Below are 21,612 nucleotides of genomic sequence, written 5' to 3'. Positions count from 1 at the left end.
AGAGCAGGTAATACACCTCTGTATTAGAGGTGGCTATGCTAATAGCCCAGAACTCTATCAAGTAGAGAAGTCCAGTTTCTGTTAGGGAAAGTTTAAGTACGATAAATGAATTAATTATATGATGTATGTGTACTGCTGCCAAATAGTGGGAATTTTATTCCCATAGAATAAGACCTGAAGGCCATTTATGAGCTATTCTCTAACTCAAGTTAATGAAAGTTGTGTATTGGAACAGGTGAGGAAAGCGTAGTTTCTTACGTGGTTGCAAATTGAAATTTTTATTCACTCGATTGTAGATGTAGAGCAAAATTCTTCTTGAAACGATTCTGTTGTTCAGTAACCGATAACAGCCAAACATGACAAATGTGATGGCAGTAATACATTTGTAAATGTATTGCTAGGCAGTATCATAGAGAAAAGAAAGCCTAATAGCATTATGCTATCTTTCCTCTATGGTATGTGGTTGACAAACTCGTGCCAAGTTCTGGTGTAAGAACTTTGTTCATAAATTACAGCACTCAGTTCTCATTTTCACCGACAGGATGATTGGAGAAGCGATTAGTGATATCTATGTTTTTCAGCTATTTAGGCTCATGATTGTATATGCCATTTGATAGGGTTTCAATGTTAACATTAGATTTCATATCTTGTGGGATCTCAGGACAGCTGTAATAATAGATGTATAAGTTAGTGTTCCTGACCGTAGCCATGGATACATCAAATCATGCAATGGCCTATTATCCACGTTCTATTACATCCAATTATTGGCACCAGTACTTTCAATAATTATTTCTCATCCTGCATCGGATGGGAGTCATATTATTGTACAATATATTTGGCGATACGTTGATGGGATTCTCATTGAATTTTGCACATCATCACTCATTGCATCAATGCCATCGTCGATGTAATAATAACATTGCATAGTAATTGGATGGTTCCCAGGTTTGCGATTATTACATTTGCATTTATAGAGCTACGCTGCGCCACGACTGAACGGTACATGGGCACGCTCTTCCCTTAATTATTATCAGAAGCTCAAGTAATTGTTGGATGTGGTAAAATGGTAGAATACCTAGATAATTTTGAAAAGCTGACTTACTCAACAATGACGATTATCAAGCGAAAACATTATCCATCTCATATCACCAAATTTGCGTGCTTCTGGAAACATTTTCAATAGCTATACACAACCATATACATAGATGGTGAAGGTGTCCTCAATTGAGGTCCTCATCACATTTGTGGGGCTAGAATTTGTCAATAAAATCAGGCTGGAATAGGGTGAAGTAGTGAGTATAGATAGATAGCTCTCATTAACTTTTATTTGAAACTAGCTGGCCCGGCGAACTTCGTACCGCCAAATAGTTAATGCATCTCATGACAAACTTCAGCTGGATGCACACCTGAGGAGGCGCGATGCGGCATTTTGCATCCAGGTGCTTCTTGCTTATTGGTTTGAACGGAAGATTTCACACACACTGAATCAGGCATGGCTTGGAACGGTGTGATAAGGCAATTTCCATAAGATCAACACTTTGTATCATCAAGCCGCGCCTCCTCAGGTGTGCTTACCTATAGCTTAATCTGATGCACTATATTTTTATGAAAATTATCCAACAATCAGTATTTACATTTATATCTCAATATGGACTTCCTATGTGCTTAGTTAGTTGTGCACCAGTTTGTATTTTTAGTTATAGTTGAATGCAGCTTGCTGGAAATTGAATGGTATATCTCCTTGCTGCTGATTTTCCCGTGCATATTCTAAATTTACAGCATTTCGAGCTCTACGACCCAAGTTTGGACGTCGTTCGAACCACGGCATTATTAAGAATTAAAAACTTGTGGATCAGTGGGAAGAAAAATGAAAAAATCTGGTGTGGCGCACTCACACAACTTTCCTTGCCGTTATGAAAAATGATCACCTGACGCTAGTGTTCACGCGCATCTCAAGTCTACTATTCAAAGATCTTAGCCAGCTGGAGACAGGGCAATAACGCTGGAGACACACGAGATTTGCTATCTCTTCACAGTGAATGATTTAATACATTCAACAGTTGCCAACAGTTTGCAATTGAATAATCACATTTTCGCGAATTTCAAGCTTATTTTCAATTTTAGGCGAAAATGTTACTGAACATTAATTGTAGAGATTTTCATGCTCAATCTTTTCCACTTGGAAATGTTGGTTAAAAGTTGAGATTAGAAGTTCTATCCTACTCTGAAAATCGAATTTGAATAGTTTATAATAATATCTTATTCGTATTTCATTCATCCAAATAGAATGAGAGTATCTTTTTGCAAAATACTTTATTCAATCCTAGTTGCATTAACTGATTCCGTTACATAAACTATTTTGTAAAAACGTACACATCAAATCAGAATCAGCTGACTTCAAGGTTATTTTACAGCCCTAGGGCTGTAAAACTTTTACCGGCCTGGTCAGAAAACAATCACTTTCGGCCTTCATATGATGCACGAAAACCAGCTCATTACATCAAGGTGGGGCGATATATTTCGCACCTAGGGCCGAAAATGAGACTTTTCTGGCTCGAAATCTTGGTTTTCAAGTCCGAGGTCGTAGGCCGAGGACTAGAAAAGATTGAGAGCCGGAAAAACATTTTTGCCCATGGTGAGAACGTTTTTTTTGCCACACAGAAAAATAAGCAATATATATATATATATTAGAATAATTGTCTATTATAAGCACTTCCGAAAGCAAAAGTGGAAGGTCATAGCTCTAGCAAATCTGAGGTAATCTGAATATCAGGAAATTGTCCAAGTATTTTTATTTTTTATTCTGATTTGTCTAAATAACCTAAAAGATTATGTTCAATTATGTAAGAGGTTGAGTTTATACTTTTTATTCTTCCAAATGACAATAAGATGATATTATTATACATTTTTTGATTCTTGAATAATAAACACAAAAATAATGAAAAGTTTTTTGATCAGCTGTTTTAGCACACTTGAAATTTGGCCAATCTGGATGTCAACAATGCTTGTTGTTGTCGACTTCGGGAGTTTAGGTTAGAAGTTCTATCCTACTCTGAAAATCGAATTTGAATAGTTTATAATACGGTATATATCTTATCTGTTTTTCATTCATCCAAATAAAATGTAATTTTATTTCTGTTTGTGGCCAGCTCACAAATCTTCTCCCATAAGGATTACATGCAAACTTTGAAGGACCGTAGTAAAGAGTCCTGAAGTCGGATTATAAATTTGATAGGCCATAAACCTGGTCCTGAACATAACGAACAAAATTTAAAAAAAAAACATCAAATTCGGTGCACACATAAAAAAGTTATCGAATGTCAAAATTTGAGGCTCGATTTTTATTTATATATAGTTTTTTCAAATTGAAATAGGGCAATCGTGGATCTTATGTACGAAAAGAGATACAGGCTGGAAAATATTGATTGAAGAATGTAATATCCTCTATTAGTCTATTATACTGCTGAGTAGATCTCCTATTCATAGACTCGTGACATTTATAGAGAAATAAATAGTATTTAGTAGATCTCGCATTTACTTATTCGTAACGTTTTTGTGAAGCAAACAGATAGTTAATGGGTTTAAAATTCCTGAAATTATTGTCTTTCATTTGAACACTTCACAATAAATTAGTAATAGCAAAATTGTGAAGCTTAGGCACTGGTGGCCTCCTCGTTTAATTAACCACAAAAAAGAACTGTCAGGAAAAATAGTAATTAAAAGATAACTTTCATTAATAGCCTGTATCTCTAAACAAATAACACACATGAAGAGACAACGGTTTTGTAATGTTGTGACAGTTTTTGTTGAGCAAACCAAATCGGATAACAAGACAATGTTGATGACAAGACAAGTGATGGAAATAGCGCAACAGAGATGGAAAATAGTGTTGCATGTGTTGTGCAGTTGCGGATGGGGAATAGAATAGGCGACCGCAGCTCTGCTCCCTGCATAGCACAGCAGATCGAAGCGTGTTGACAGTGACCGTCGTCATGCCAGGGCCAGAGCCAGTCAGAGCTGCGGTGTGGTGTGAACAGGTTCGGTCGGTTATACAATACCCATCCCTTCACACTTTCCTCAAAGCTTTCCCAGTCCTGTCACTGTGACTCGTCCATTTAGCAATCCCTTACAAAGGCTGCTCTATTCTTGAATTTCACAACTGATGAACCTGCACTAAGGATGATTTTAAATTTTAAAAATGTTTATTGGTCACTGTATAGAAAATGTACAATTTTTCAAAAATATACTGTTTATCGTGAATTTCAAATCGCATTTGCTGATAATACCCCACTATCAACGAGTAGCTTCATAGTAAAAATCACAAAGTGATGGTTTCATAGTCAATTCAAATATTATTTGAACTATATAACTTGAATATGATTGTTTAAGTAGTTCTACGTAATAAAATATTTACTTCATTTCAGCCAGTCTGTTATGCCCACTGTGTATTGTATAGCAGTTGATATTAGCATCGACCATCAACAAATTGTTTCGTGAATTTATGAATTGAAGGTGGCATTTGGCCGTCAATAGAAATAGCTTAACTGTGTTGATTGGTTGGTCCAATTTCCGAGATGTAATTAGTTAATGAAAAGCACATATTGTACATCGATTGATTCCATTCATAATATTCATGACCTATGGTGAATGAGTATATTTTTGGAGCCTACAGTTGTAGTTAAATTTTCAATTAATTTCCAGTAATAGATAAAACTCGACCCTTCGTCACATGAGAGCGTCACCAAGCCTGCAGTGTCACTATTTGTGCCGGGTAGTTGTAGAGATTACTCAGCTAATCCAATTTTCGGAGAGCGGGAAGACTCTTTTTTATTACTAGGAATGATTTATGGCTGGATGGGAGTAGGTGTGCAAAACATCGCTCATGTGCAGTTAACCAGCTAGACTCCATTTATCTGCTAGCAGCTGTCGCGTATCGCGCACCATGGACCTGCAGCCTGCAATACCTATTCGTTCTCAATCAACTCTCCCAGCCGCACCCTCCTCCCGCACCCACCATCACTCACCACACCTGTTCATCACACATTTGAATCACATCTCGTTGTCGGTCTATTGGCTTAATGCATTTGCAAAGAGTGATAGCGATAGTGGCGTCTCTGTCCAACACCGCCTTTTGTTAGATTTCCATCTCTAATTATGATGTGAGTAGAGAACGCAGAGGCCGTCAACGGCTCACTCAAATTATTATCACATTAAAAATCTATTCAACTCGTTCCATCCCAAATCTGCGCGTGCTCTTCACACACAAGCAACGAATTTAATCAGTCTGAAAGGTTATTTAATCGTATTAGTGTCTGGCCCGTCTTTTCCTCTTTTACGATTTATTGGTGCTTGGGCACGATTTAATAACCAAGCATACCACACTACTGCTCCAATTTTGAAATTGAAACTTTCCATACAGAAAATTCACCAACTCTTTATCTCATCAATATGTAATTTGTCAGTTACAAAGTTATTCTTGGTGAAATTTACTAAAAATCTAGAAAATTAATGATTCCAATCACCGGGTGATTCCCTGGTAAATTCCATCCAAATTATTGAAAGTTAAGTTAACTTTTTAATCAGTAGAGTCAATTTTAGAAATAACGTATCAAAATTCTTATTCCAGACAAGGTAATGTACTTAATGTCAATCTTATCAATTTTAATATTAATTGAAATAGAATGTAGCTTTCAAAATTAATTGAGAGGAATTCTGCAGAATTCGGATTCAATAGTATCTAGGTTTTTCCATTGCCTCAACTTTGTAGCTTTGGCCTCAAATCAGTATCTACTTTACCTACACAAGATGCCAGAGAAAGCTGAGGACGGAGACTTTTGTATGATAGAAACTGGTTTCATGATAGAGAATATAGAGTTATTTTAATTGTAGAGGAGAGGGAATATATCGATGAATTGAATTGTAGAGTTGAGCAGTAGCTGAAATATATAAATTGCATAGATGATGATTTTGTGCGCGCTTTTCAATAGCATTAGCATGCGGGCAGGAGCCACTCACAGCGAAGGACAATGTTGGCTTGGCATGACATGTCGTGTCCAGTGTGCTCAACCCATAACTTATTCGGTTCGACACTAAATGCGATTCATTTTCGCGGAACACGTAACTTTTAACGGAATCGAATGCGAATGCGAGCGTGTTCGTCAGAATTACATCGGACAGTGATTGTAGAGAAGAGAGAGTTGAATAAATGGATTCATACTTGTTGAGGATAGTGGTTGTGAGCTGTGGCCAACACAATGTGGATGTGGATGTGGCAAGACTGCTGTGAGCACTGAGTGGAGAGACAGAGAGCGAATCCAGCTCGCAACTTTTCCTGCGGGCATAAAGTGGGTCATTGTCATAAATCTCCCCTCTCTAACCTCGCAGCCTCGCAGCAATTCCCCATTCCAACTGCATCCACCCACAATCGCGCTGCCTGACAATAACCCGTCACTTGGAAAAACGAACCTACCAGTCAACTATAAATAAGTTTCATATAGGGTTAGCACCTACTTTAAAATACCACAGATGGGAGATCTGCAGAATTTATCTCCTGGGACACCAACATAGTTGTTATAAATGATCAGCGAACAGTTCAGTACAATTTTGGCTATTGTCTGAGCCGGCTATAGTCTCACCATTTTGTGAAGCTGGATTTTTGTTGCTCTTGAATAATTCAGAGATACAGTATTTGGGGTGAGTGATGAGGGAGAGGAAAGAAAATGAACGAAATAGAATACAAAATGGAGAATGTAATAATTATTCAAAAACTATTCACTGTTTGGTTAGATTAATAGGAATTTATATTATAGATCAAAATAATAATAACAAATTATTAGACATATTTCTATCAAAATTCGGAAGGGAACAGTTTTTGGCGATGCCTGTTGGTCATTTCCTGATCATGTATTTGATTTGTGTATCATGAAATGTAAATAAATAAAATGAATGGAATAAATAGAATAAATTGATGTTTCTCGAAAGTGGAGAATTGAATTGTTCCAGGAACATTCCAACATTTTCCCCCTTGTAAAACTTCATTTCCATTCCCTTTCCCTTCTTGATAAAGAGGGACAAAGGATGGGTTTTGATAGCTTTATCGTGTTAAACGCCTTTAACAGTTCAACGACTTTCGTTCGAATTCTGATCAGAAATCAAACATGTCGGAGATGGAGTCGACAGCAGCTTGAAAAGTCGAATTATAATATTTTGGAGACGTCACACGATTCTAAATTACTTCAGTGACAGAAGTACCCTTGTTCTGACAGCAGAAGTCTACAAACTAATTTAATCCCTTGTGAAATAGTTGGCGTAGGTTGGATAAGCTCCAAGAATTAGAAGTTAACAAGAGACTGACGGAGAAGACCGGAGAGGAGCTAACAAATGAATAGCTGCAATTCGTGTAGACTAATTGGATCCCACGAATTTATAACTGAACAAAGTTCAGCTCTCTAATTATTGAGAAAATGCCTTGTTATCGTCACCGGAGACAAATAGAATTTCACAAATTCGTTACATGCAATACGCAATGAGATGTTAAAATTGAAAAAAAAACAAAAAAAAATAGGGAATTTGAAGAGAATATACATGAAACCCCATTAGGACTCCACAATTTTGTTATTCTTTTAATTTGATTAATTGACTTCCACGTTTAACGTACTCGTATACGTATAGAGAATTAGTTCAGGATTATATAGACATTACTGCGTTACAAACGTAGAAGGCTATACAGCTATGATGCTTTAACAGCTCATAATATGCTGAAAATATTAAGCGCAACTAAGTGAAGTCGCTATTATGTCATATATCTTTATCATTTAAATAAGTTTGTACTTGAGTACAATGAAGATGGATTTTATTAAAAACTTTAATTTCACCTCCCCCAAAATACAATAGAACAGCTTCCATAGCAGCTGAAAATTCAAAATCAAATCAAATTTATTGCCTTACGAAATATGTTATGATATATGAAATGAATTACGAATAAAATTCAACCGGCTTTTGTGCAACCGCCACTAAGTAAAAATGAATTTTCAAAATTATGTTTTAGACAAATATCGTTTATGTCTAACAGCCATCGTTCCGTTTGCCCATGTACAACCCTAGAAGGTGCGAACAGATCGAGCGGGTCGCAGTGTAGATTTCAGTTTCGATCGATGTCACTAATCAGTTGTTTATAAGAAGTGATCCCTGGGTTGGATAACTCGCTCATCAACTGGATGTTGTATTGATAATATTGTAATCTTTGAAACCAGCAAATTTTAATTATACAGAGTTGGTGAAAATTATGGAAACAGCTAAATATTTATTTTACAAGAATAATTTTACAGTAGGTTTCATTGGGATCCTATTTGAAATGAAAAATTACTCTTTAAAAATTACTTTGACGCTTCAACATCTTTTACCCTCATATGAATCCAAATTCATTTTCTTAAATGAGAAGGTGGTTATGTGATACATGATTTCAATACAGATTTCCAAGAGAAAATGAATGATGAAAACCGCACATTGATATCAGTTTGTTGAGGAAAAAGTTGTAAATTATGTTGTACATTAACCAGCTGAAATCAAGTGTCAGCGCATGAAGGACTGTCTGTGTGATAGCTTTCAAATAACCTCAGCTGATGTTATGAATGAATGAATTGAAAAACTGTAATAATTTCATGCAATGAATTATTCAGCTGACTAAAAGATAAAACAAAGCAATTTTTTTGGCTTTTACACTTTCAATATTATTTTTATATCCTGAAAAAGGACGAAGGAGTGAGTCAATTTTGTTGTCCAACGAAAGGTTCGAAGAATACGTGCTCAAAATTTGAAGCTTATTAATAACACAATTAGTAACACAATAAATGATTTACTAGCACAACAAATTGCAATTCATTCAGCATGAGCGCCTACTCCTAAATTGAAAAATAAGCAGACCACCATTGGCAAGTCAAAGATTATAGAGTAAAGATTCCTAATACAGAAGTGAATAATCAATAATCAAAAATATATTATGACACTGTGGTCACAATTGGTGATGTAGCTGTGTAACACAACAGCATGTTGTAACGTTGACAGTTAATCAAATGAGTACTGAATACCTGACAAGTATTTTCAGTATTATTTCAATTAGGATTGCCAATGCTGATAATAATATTTCAAAGACAATAAAAGAATAAGTGAATTTATCTATTAAACTTCCAATACAAGTAACAAAAGATAGGAACCTACAAAAGATTCTGGATAGAATTATTAAACAATACAATACGCAATTAAATCAATCAAAATAATGTAGAATATGAGATGATATAATATGTAATACCTTAATGTAATTGTATTCAATTTTTATCAAGGTTGCATTTGATGTAGAAGATTGCAATTAGTACAATTAATGTGTTGTCTGAACTCATAGGTTCGGTTTATACACAATATTCAAATAAAGAACTGTAACTATCATGGTAGCTGAGAAGTGTAGATTTAATATAATACAACTAATAGTTTGAAGTCATATCCGACAATATTCAAATCACCCACAAATTGGGACTCGTTGGATAAATCACAAAGAACATGATAGGTTAGGCTATCTATGAATAGCAATGAATTGCAGCTATGTGCAATCTTCATTAGAATTATTCAAAGTTATAAATAATTGACCTTGGATAACTTCAAGGTTGACTGACAGTTGATTTCAGTAATATACATTCGAGTCGTTGCATAAATAAATCTGTTCATGAGTTGAGTAAAGCACTATTGTTGAAAGTGCACGTAAGTAATTCAGTGGGTTCAACATTGACCACTAGAGAATCTTAAAATAATTGATAATAAAATAAAACTTATGATGAAAAAAGGCAAATAATATGACATTTTAAATTTACGATACTCAACTTAGGATTTGAGAGTGCGACCACAGGCAATGAAGTGGGGAGAGACCGAGATGAATGACCAGGACGCCCAAAGACAGCGAAATCGCGCAGGACGGCAATGTAGATGGACCAGTAACCATCACACAGGAAATAGGCATCCAACGATGAGGATCCAGCACAGGACGAAAACGGAGACAGGCGGGCGACAGGACCCAGGAAAAGCAATCCTCGTTTCACCCAAAACGAGTCTGATCAGAAGAGTGAAGGTGACTTCTCGTGGAGATTGCTCGCTATCGAGAAAGCCTTCCCAACATAGTGTTGGAGACGAGGGGACCCGAAGAATTCGGAATCGCGCCGATAGTTCCAATATGTATAGATACAAGGAACCCTGGGTAGAGCTGAACAGGAGCTAGCTACCGATTGATCTTGACCAATGATCACAGTGACGTCGAAAAGAAATGTTTATTTTAAACAAGAGTTTATGAATTTACCAAATAGTAATCGTTTGAGATTTCTGAAGCAGAAATGGAATGGCAAATAACAAGACAAGTAGAATTAACTTCACTTGAAAACGAGACAATTTGTAACTGCAAGTCCTTTGAAAGCTAACGAGCAGAAATTTATGAATTATGTATCAAAAGAATGAACAATTTCTGCAGATTAACTGAGAGGTTTAACATAGGTAAAGTTAATGAAATACTTGAAAATTTGAGCAATGAAGGGTTTACCGTCGTAAGTTTCAACATTTTTTGTAAGTAGGTCGGGGAGGAAGGAAGAACATGAGTCAATGCCAACTAGAGCCAGCTTGACTAACAAAAACCAAATCAGAAAATGATGCAAAATGACAAATATAAATGCCATGACCAAAGATAGCAAGGATAAAGACAAAATTATGATTAAAAATCATGACAAAATAGATGAACAATGTAAAAACAACATGACAATAGAAATTGCTCTACAAGAGCGACAAGTGGCGCGAAATTCAAACTGCAGAAACAGACTGATGAAATGGCGGCGATTGAAATTCAACAAATTGTTAACATTGAAATATATAATTCAAAATTCCTCTGGGCGTAATTTTGTGCTCTAAAAGTAGAGCGCTCTATCTCATATAGATTTCCAGGTAAACCTGACAACAATGCTCCTTGTATTTTGGAAAAAACTAAGTTTTAGCTTCAATCATCATCAGCAACTCCATTGTCATCACATTCAGATTTCGCACCATGATATAATATCATTAGATCATGTTCTGTGAGAATCACCCGTTAAATGCTTTCAATTTAGTGGAGTGGCGCGCATAAGGACACCTCAAGAATCTAAATTTCAAACACTCATAACTTTTGACACAATGATCAGATCTCATTGTACCAAAGCTCATTTTCTCACCTCGTCAAGGCGGTTTAAAACCATGCATCATAAGTGAAATTCGATCGAAAAAAGAAAATTCATCCTAAGGTGTTCTTTAACCAGTAAATATTTCAATTCACAAAAAAATGACCAATCACCATATTGGAAGCTGCGTATCTTGTGAAATACTTCAGATAAATTTCAAAATCTAGTAAGGATGGGGAAAAGTATTTCATTTTCCTACTACAATGGAGAATACTTTCCATTTCAGTACCATTAGTGATTTACAGCCGATTTTAAAAATGGCAATTTTAGTTTTCCATTTTTTCGTGATTTTTCTGTTAATGAAGAGTCTCTAAAATGAATCTGATACATCATAGAAACTCATGATTGATTCCAAATTGTAGGCAATTCCATCCTCTACGACCTCAATTGCCTAAATTTCATCTTGAATCACTGTTCCTATCATATCACTGCTTAGACCGTTAATATGAGGAAAGTATCTTCGATTTCTTGAGTTATTTTGATGATCAAATCTCACATTATGAACATATTCTTCCAGGAATCGTTTACAGAAACTTAAAGAGGAGAAAAAATTCAAATTCAATTCTAGAATTCAAGATCAAATCTTCCTTATAATAATGGGTGTAAGGGATTTATCTATTGGTCACTGTTCGTGAGCCATGTTGTAAGGGTTTTTATCTACTATCCATGTTTCGGGAATGCTATGTGTAATTATTGTTTTTACTGAAATTTGATGCTCCGGATAGCCATGTTGTAAAAGATTTTTATTTATTAGTCGAAAATAATAATTTGCAAACCTTTTTAAAAAGAGGGTTTGAGAGGAAATTTGATATTATTCGGGATGATTATGGATGAAAAATAATATACTGGGAGATGGGTAAATATAATTTGAAACTGGCAAACTATGACAATGATAAATGTGATTATGCAGCCCAACTGCATGCACTGGCTGATATGGATATCTTACAGCACGACATACAACGACACGGCAACACGAGACACACGGAACAGTACGAGTTACTCGATACAACTTGACATGGCAACTTCCGGGACCGCACTGTACATTTTTGTCACAGCCGGTTCAGCACTTGCTTATCATTATCACTAAGCCAGTATAGGAATGGGAAAGAGGATAGAGGTGCCTAAGTTGTTTTGAACTATTATCTCATTGAGCTGCCTTACCTGTTAGTTGGCAGATAGCAGCTTTGAAACGTTAGTTTTTTGATTAGAATTCGACTGTGACACTATTTTTATATTTACGAAAATGGATCGTTACACGGGTTACCAAGATACATAGCTCTGAATTATTGGTCATTTTTTGTGAATTGAAATAATGGTTTAACTACACTCAGGGATGAAGTTTCTATTTTTTGATTGAATTTCACTAATGATGCATGATTTTGAACCGCTTTGACGAGCCGAGAAGAACGAGATGTGCTACAATGAGATCTGATCATTGTATCAAAAGTTATGAGTGTTTGAAATTTTTATCCTTGAGGTCAAGGATAGTATATAGTATAGTATCTATATTCTATTTTTGCCTTGAGGTGTCCTTATGCGCTCCTCTCCACTAAATTGAAAGCATTTAACGGTGTTTCTCATGGAACATGATCCAATTAACTTATATTATGGTGCGAAATCTCAATGTGATGACAATGGAGAATTATTTATCAAGAATTTCATAATCTAAAAAAAAGGCGAAAACGAATTTCTCGTAAATAACTGAAAACTGGAAAATGAACCGAAAATACAAGATTTTGGGCCATTGTGTATCTAGCATATTGTTACAAGGAAATTTTGCATGAAAAAATATTGGTTCTGGACTTCTTATAATTATATGTATCCAAGCACACCCACTTTATATTGACTGGACTTACTGTAGTTTTATCAAACACCACTTGGAAAGTGGATCCGCGCGCTGATCGAGACCGTACTGTTTACTCCCATGCTTTAAAATATATTTGTGTTACATAAAGGTCGATGGCGAGCGCGACCTACACTGAAAGCTCAATATCGACCCAATACAATATATTCAACAAGTAAGTATATCCTTTATACGAATACAAAATATTACTTTTATCACTAGGATGGAATTGATTTATCTACTCGCCAGAAATTGATGCTAGTTGATATAATAATTAAGGAATTCCAGCGATAAAATTGTGTGAAAGAAACAAATTTCCTTCGTGTCACTCTACGGAAATGGAAGCTCCTCCTATGAAAGCAGTCAGCAGTCAACTAGTTGACAGCCAACAGCAGCGGTTGATATCCAACCTTGAAACTCCTCCTCAGAAAATGATAAGTTTCTCTTAAAATGATGTTCCATCCTTAAAAATTGTCAACCTCAACCTAATAGAATTCCAATCTACAGCAGATCCGAGTTTTCATTTTTCAAGATTTATATAATCAAGAACTCAAACTAACTTCAACAAATTTTTTTTCCAGTTGAAATTAGATTATTCCGGTTGAAGGGCTTTCCTTCAAACTCCGTTCGCATACCTTGAATCACAGAAAATTGTTAGGAGCCGATTTTCTCAAAGCTGAACTTTGTGCCCACCAAACGCCCTCATCATCCCCACCAAACGCCCTGTAGCCTAATCGGTGCAGCAAAATCGTAAAATTGTTGTTGAGTTTTAGACCCAGAAATATGGCCGCCTCACTTGATCCTACCGCCAAGTGTTAGTTGCGTTTTTGCAAGCAAAAGGCAATAGTTCACCATGAATTTAACTTAGAACTATTCAAGTTCAAGTAATAAACGTTGATGATATGATTAATGATAGTATTGTGCTTGAATGGTGTCGAAAAATTAAATGCGTCAGTTGAAATGTCTTCCGGTATCGACGTGATCCATGACAACTCTGTCTTATAGTGCTGGTGCAACCAAACGGCCTCTACAGCAAATCGAATGGGATAATTCCGATCACCCACCTTACAAACATGACACTAAAAGTTAACTTCCCCTCAAACTTAAGACATGAATTACCAAACTAAATTCCGTAGGGCAGAGCTTCCAAACTAGCGAGAAGCTCAAGACAACGTCGTAGTCCACTTGCACTCATTTGGCGGCAGCATTCTATAAAGAGGATTTTGGTAAGCTGGTCCACTGGTATGTAAAATGCCTCGACCTCCATGGCAATTATGTTATAGAATAATAATAAATGTAAGTTGCTTTTAGTGAAAAAATATTCTTTTATATACATTCATCTTTTATTAATGGCAAATCGGAGGTTGAAGAAATGACCCTCGTACATAGGAAAAACGTTTAATATTTTACAAATCCATCATAGTTTCACACATAACGTGATTACTTGAGGCGGTGAGATCTGAACGTGAACAAACTATGGTTTAGTATAGAAGAGAAACAGTAAACATTTATACAATCTTGGTGGATAAATTGAATTTGAAGATCAAAACTTCAGTACTTTTCTTACATAATCATGAGTATCATCCTTTGAGGTATCATCATCCTATTCCAGGTATCCCTCCAACATCAAGCATTTTTTTCAATGATCCAGTCTGGTAGTCTAATTAAATAGACTGATCAAAATAGGTTGTCTCATTGTTTCAAAAAAATGAATTTCCTGTCAATCCTCGTTAGGAGAGTATAATGTTACTCCAGAATATATTATAGTCAGCCATATGATACACCAGAAATTTGATACAGTCAGCTTCTTGCATCGCAGTTCCTGCAATGCCTGTCTACCTGTCTTGTAGGAACACTTGCAGTCACGTTTTTCAATGACTTCCGAAAAAGTTCCATGATATTATGAGACACATAGAATATTATAATTATATCTCAACAAACAAAAAAAAAACTGGGATTGTGATTCAAGCTGCTTCAACTTCATAGAGCTTGTAGAGTATTCGTTATTTTCTTATCAATTCTCGTTACATGAGAAAAGCCTTGGGCACACCAATGCAAATTGCATCACGATGATGGGAATGGATCAAGTTAGTCGTGGTTGATCGTCGCCGACGCAGGGGTGTGCGGGCGAGACTCGGGACTGGAAAGTCGTGGGTTGTGCAAGAACTTTTTTGTAACATTTTTTGTAACTTTCTGGACTGAACAACACAGTAAAATACATTGTCTTTTCTGGAAAGCCACTCGATACAGTAGTAGAGTAGGTCACCTGAGATAATATAAGATATTGTATCGATCCAAATAAAGAAAATAGCTCAGTTTGATTGCTGCTATTAAAGAGGAGACTAGAAACTTAGAGAGAAGTTAGTGTAGTTGCTGGTGAAGGAGTAGGGTAGGAGTAGGTGGGTAGGAGTAGGTGGACCGTAACGAAATGCTTGGTGTAACAGCGAACACCTCAAGTTAATTGAGACAATCAGTTGAGAGCGGAGCAGAGGTCTGGAAGCCGGGCTTCGTGTGTGACTGATGCGCACCAGTTGCCACAGAGTGAGAGAGACAAAATGATGTCTGCCTGTTAGCGATGGGTGCGTGACAGTGATGAAGGCCAAACTGTCAAGCGGCAGCAGTACATGTCATCCTCCACATCTTCTATAATTCCTCATTGATAATATTGTAGATTAGTTAAAAACATACGTGTACTCATACGGTACAATACAAGTACATGAAAACATTTTCTTTATAATTTAGGCTACTCAATGAAACAAAGGCTACTCGTGCCCATTGTTGTACCAACTATACCAGGAAAGGATTTTTTTTGAAAGGAAATTAGACAGTAGTTTGTATTCGATAGATCAATTTTCATCACTTGAATTGACCCATTCTCACCCCTTTCACTTTCACACCACTACAAAAAAAAGTAATGACAAAATTTCTATTGATCTATAATTATGTTTCTTTGGGAAGAGGGGGACAGGTTATTGAGGCGTGGTTCAAGGCAGGTGTTTCAAGGTTTGCCTCCCTCCCAAAGGCTGAAAGGCTGAATCCATGCCTATGACTTGATATATTCACACGCGTTTGTTGCAAGGTGTATTCACTAGTCCATTTACCGAAGGCATTCTTTCATCAAATTCAGCCAAGCGAGAACATGCCGATAAGCCCGCTTAATGATAGCTTCCTGATCTGTTTCCACTAGCAGAAAACGCATCACCATCAAAATGGAATATTCCAATTCACAAGAACGCGTTTCAGAGCCTCAAGTCTTTTAAACGATTCACGTCTTATTTCATTTTCAACACTACTCACTAATTGAGTCATAACATGTCATTATTACCAATCACTAATCACTAATTGAATCATTCATACTCATTGTGACATCAAGTTACATTACACATGCAATGAGTTAATTTGTAAATTCTGTGAATCCATCTCCCAATGCCATTGTGCAATTACCGTAAACTGGTGCAACTTTGGCCCAATTTTCAACTTCCAACTATACATTTTTTCTTATATATGACAGAAATCAGTCAAATGAGAGGAAAACTTCAAGAGTATTTTATTGATATAGATATTTTTAATGGGTGTGATCAAAATAAATTGTTTTTTAAATCTATGACATGAAAATATTTTTTTTCAATGGGTCAATGTTGCCCGGACATAGGCCAACATTGGCCCTTTCATCTTTTTACATTATTTGCATGTAGAAATCAATACCTGGACAATGTTGCACTGTTTCTCACATTACCAATCACATGAACAATAATTGAAAACTCAAGTGTGTCTAAAGTTTCACGTTTCTTCCCGTATTTTAAAAAGACCTATATTAATGTTAATAGTGAAAGTCATGGGAAAAATGTAAAAAAATCATTTAGGTAATTATAATACCTATTAATCAAAAAAGTCTAGCAATCTAGGGCTATTTCTAAAACCTTAACACATCTAACAATAAAATAGTTTTAATAATGCATTTACTTTTGAAATGCTCAAGTTCAAGTTTATAAGAACAATTCTAATTCTGGCACAGAAAAATAGCATCGTCTTAAAAGTTTTGGAGGCTTGATTTTTTTTGTTATGTCAGATATTTGGCATGGAAAAAGATCCTTTTTCTCGGGCCATCTCCAAGATTTTTGTCCTTTTGACATGCAGTCAAGCAAAATTGGCAGCTTTCCATCTTCAGGTGCCTCATCAATGGACACCACAAGTGATGGATACAGTGACCCATTGTAGGCTACTGCCACAAAATCACCAACACAAACACTAGGAATGTCTCTTCTCCACTGGAGGTTTTTCTGTATCATCACTTTCAGAGCTGGTAATCATTGATATTGATACATCTTCAAAAGAATAATCATGAATTGAAATGGAGTCTGAGTCATTGGAGTCCTTATCTTCAATTTGTACTCTTTTAGGTCTTCCTCTCTTGTTTGTTTTCTTTTCAACATCTGCACTCCCTCCTGCCTCTGCTGTGTTGAAATCATCGGGCAAATACTTTTGCCAGGTTCAACGTTCACCTTTTTCCTTCGAACTCGTTTTTGTTGTTCAGGAGCCTGGGTAACTTCTTGGCGTCTCATTTTGACTGAATCTAGAAAAGCTTCTCCCACCAAATTTGGATCTATCTCGCTTTTAGAAGGTAGTCTGTCAAGAACCTGCTGTTTGTTGGTTGGAATGATTCCACATTTTCTGAAGCCAGCTATCAGATTTTCCCCCTTGTCTGCTAATGCAACATCTATGAGTTTTTAAGGAGTGATGAAAAACGGTCTTTTGAAAGAGTGGTGCACTTTTCTCCATCTGGAGTTTTCTTCCGTTCTCTTAAGATTTTCCTCCATTCTGCTTTGAACGTGTCTGCTTTACATCATATTGTAAAAATCCATATGCATTTAATTTTTCTGAAAAGGTGATTTTATCGTCAACCATTTGATAGATTCATGAAGCTTGGATATCTAATCCACGTCTTGTTTATAAATAATACTAGTCTATTTATAATTTCTATTCAATAGAAATACATTAACATACGTTTTAAACATATTATCATATTATCGTTATATACATTAACAATTATCAAACACCATAAAATCATTTTCATACCGCGATAAGTAATGTATATTATACCACATTCTCTGGTGAAGGATTATTCCCATATGAAAGAACTAAAAGAGCTTCCAGGAGGTGGATGAGGTGGAATGTAGACTACGTAATCTAGACTACTACACAGCATAGTAAGCTGTGCATCCATTGCCACTCACGTCTAACTCCCCCTGTATTCATTCGCATGTGTTTATCATGGCTGGGCTTCCACACCCACTCAGCACTCAGCACTCAGCGCTCACATCGATTCATGCTCAACGAAAATAACTTTTCCACGAATCTCATATTTTTAGATTGAAGCTCAGCCAATAAAGCAAATTGAATTTCAGCCCCGGGCGGAAATCCTGTAATTACAGGGCCTTTTTTAAATCACAAACATTAAATACTCATCTGATTAGAAATACATGTATTCAAATATATCACATAATGAGATAATTATGAAGTTATCACAACGATAATAGGTCAATAGTTGATAACTATTAAAAACATTGCATGAGAATAACTCAATGAAATTTGAAATAGAAATACAAAATAGTTCTTGAAATTGTTCTCAAGCTATGATTTATGGTTTGAAATTGTTTTTGGTGGTAATTCTTTCAATAGAATTATCTCCTACCATTATTTACTGTGATGAATCAAATTAACAATATTTTAACTTTATTTATAAGTTATAATCTCTGATTATTGATAGAGTTGTTCAACTTGGAACACGTTGAAGCATTTCATTGGTTCTACTTTATTACATATTCTCATTCTCTCCCTTCTATCAATTTACTTGTTCTGCAGGGGTTTACTGCAGGTTAATCCATTCCATTTCCAAAACAAGTCAACTTGATAAAATTGTTAATCAGTCTCAATGTTTCGATCAACTCGGACCAATTGTGATGTAGTGATAATAATAATGTGGTCACAATGAAATAATAATTTGTGTCTATTCAGTTACAGCTATTGAATTGTTCCCTCAACAATCTAATTGATTTTCAAATCACCTGAAATTGTCAGTCTTACAGTCTCAATCTACTTGAAATAATTGTGCTGTCTTGTGCGAAACATTTCAATATATGACTTGTGTCAATAATGACTTGTATCTCCTCTGTTACAGCTATCGAAAAAATGGTTATCAAAAAATATAACATATCTCCAGACGATTTCCGTGTAATGGAAACAGTAGTTTTAAAAACGGAGCCGCATAAAGCCGGTCAACAATGGAAGTTCGCCGGTGCCTTCTACTATGCAACCACCGTACTCACCACTATTGGTAGATTGCCTTATTCGCTCTATTTATTCTATAGTTTTACGCACCTACAATTAATTAGTTCTATGAATGAGTAACTTTCAATATTGAAAGCATGCTATAGCCTATAACGAGTATTATTGAAAATTTCCTCCCAGTAACTGGGTTGCTTAACTTACCTTGAGGAAGGATTTTCTCTTATCTTAATCATTATTATTTTCATTATATCATTTATCTGAATTTCTTATTTTCTTCTATAGTTTTTGTCATAGTCAAAGATTTCATTTATAAAATTGTACCTAAGGCTCTTCATGGATTTCCTGTGTGGCTTTATATATGTACCGTATCCTCTTCAAATGAATAAATTAACTTTCATCTGGAGCATATAATACCATTCTATTACTATTCGATACTATTCTTCCATTCACATAATAGTATGTATCGTTTTGCATAGCATATGCCTATATCAATTGGAAGGCCACGTTAGCGGTGGCAATAACTATTCTATGATGAATTAAATCTATATAATATTGATGTATGAAGGTATGAAATGTAAATTTATAGACTCAAACTCGAATAAAAATAAGCTGTAAGTAGGCACAGGCAATAGTCTAATCATTGCACGTAAGATTATGATGATAAATAAATAAATATTTATATTGAAATATTGTAATGGACCCATGTATACGTGATGATGACAATATGTTATTTCACCTCATCTGAATTTTTTTCAACATGTGAATTCGGTATTGAAAGGAATGTTACGCTAATATGTAATAAGGTTTAGATTTTTTCAACCTCCTTCTGTGAAGGCCTACTCTCATCTCAACCTCATATCGTTTTCAGTATGATAGGATCCACAAATACTCTCAATATACTCGAGACGTAAATCATGAACGCCTTATTGAGCGTTTCATGCGTTCAAATTGCCTCAATTTTCTTTTCCGGAGAAGTCGTAACCTTTTGAAAGTTAAGGTGGAAAGAGCTGGAGCCTCAGTACGAGCAATCAAGTGAGAACGTAGCCAGAAGGCGATATTGCTGAGACAATGTCTATGGGGAAATCATGAGCTGAAGACGGATTTTGACTAGTGACCTTCACACTCATCAGTTATTTCATTCCTGACAAATAAACAACACGTTCGCAGCATTGTTTAAAATAATATCACCCACCATTCTTATACGCACTTGAAAAATACAAATTATCCACTCAATTAATTCCAGATCGAGCTAGCAGCAATTTATCTAGAGTTATTCTGGAATGTGAGTTATTGATAAATTTATATGATATTTTGAGTTAATGATAATAATGTAATAATACATCGATCAAAATGTTATCAATTCAAGGAGCCTGTTAAAATATCTCGACCAGTCTTGAAATCCAAATCCGACAGGTGTAAAAAAATGACCAAATGATAAAATTTAATGATAGAATGTAAACATAAGCATTATATATTAGAACATAAGCAAGAATGTTCTAACATAAAATATCTAAATTATATTTCAGATGAATTTGATTTATATGAAAACTTCAATAAGCATTCGATCATCATGCTTGTCAGATATACTTCGGTTGCCTTGGAATAAATTATTTTCTCTTAGAATAAATTATTTGACAATACAAGAACTTTATGAGCAATGAATGAATTTAGCATTTCATGCATTACACCAGAACCTCCTAAATACTTATTAGGAGGTCCTGATTACACACCCATTAGAAAAGTTTTGAAATAAAGAATAACAAGTTACGTATTTTTATCATAAATACGTAACTTGTTATAACTTGTTAACGAAGACCCAACAGAAGTTGTTGGCCCAGCTGTGATATATCTAACCACTCACGTTATAATGATTCACGTATACTTGATACCAAGGTATCAAGAATACATTGTATTCTGATACATTGTATTCTAGGTATATTGCTTGATACTCCTCTTGGAAGAGTTTCTGCTTCCAATCAACTTACAGTTATGAGCTTTAAAACCACTCCCAGGTGGTACAAAACCAACTTAAAAATGTAAGTTCATTCATGATTCATTATCCTTCCCAATAACCATGCACAACCCAGTGAATCATAAGAGCAAAAAGCAACTGACTATGATTTGGGACAACATGGAGGGGAAAAGACGGAGTAGGGTTTAGTCAATCATGGATTTCTCATGTCATAAGCCAAGAAGGAAAACACAAACCTGAAGGACATACGTAATGAGAGATGATGGACT

The 21,612-nt window shown here is 35.5% G+C and overlaps 1 protein-coding gene across 1 annotated transcript in view; it reads left to right on the top strand.

Moving 5' to 3' along the window:
* Positions 1 to 21,612, top strand: part of LOC111050415 (two pore potassium channel protein sup-9) — a 96,106-nt gene that overhangs the window by 47,178 nt on the left and 27,316 nt on the right. The window contains exon 3 of the mRNA XM_022336732.2: positions 19,262 to 19,417. Coding sequence (XP_022192424.2) covers positions 19,262 to 19,417 — 156 coding nt within the window. The remainder of the gene's footprint in view (positions 1 to 19,261; positions 19,418 to 21,612) is intronic.

This window comes from Nilaparvata lugens, chromosome 1, assembly GCF_014356525.2.
Source record: "Nilaparvata lugens isolate BPH chromosome 1, ASM1435652v1, whole genome shotgun sequence".
In the NCBI taxonomy this organism is placed as follows: domain Eukaryota; kingdom Metazoa; phylum Arthropoda; class Insecta; order Hemiptera; family Delphacidae; genus Nilaparvata; species Nilaparvata lugens.
Note: the sequence above shows the minus strand (reverse complement) of the source record. Positions and strands in the feature narration are given on the sequence as shown.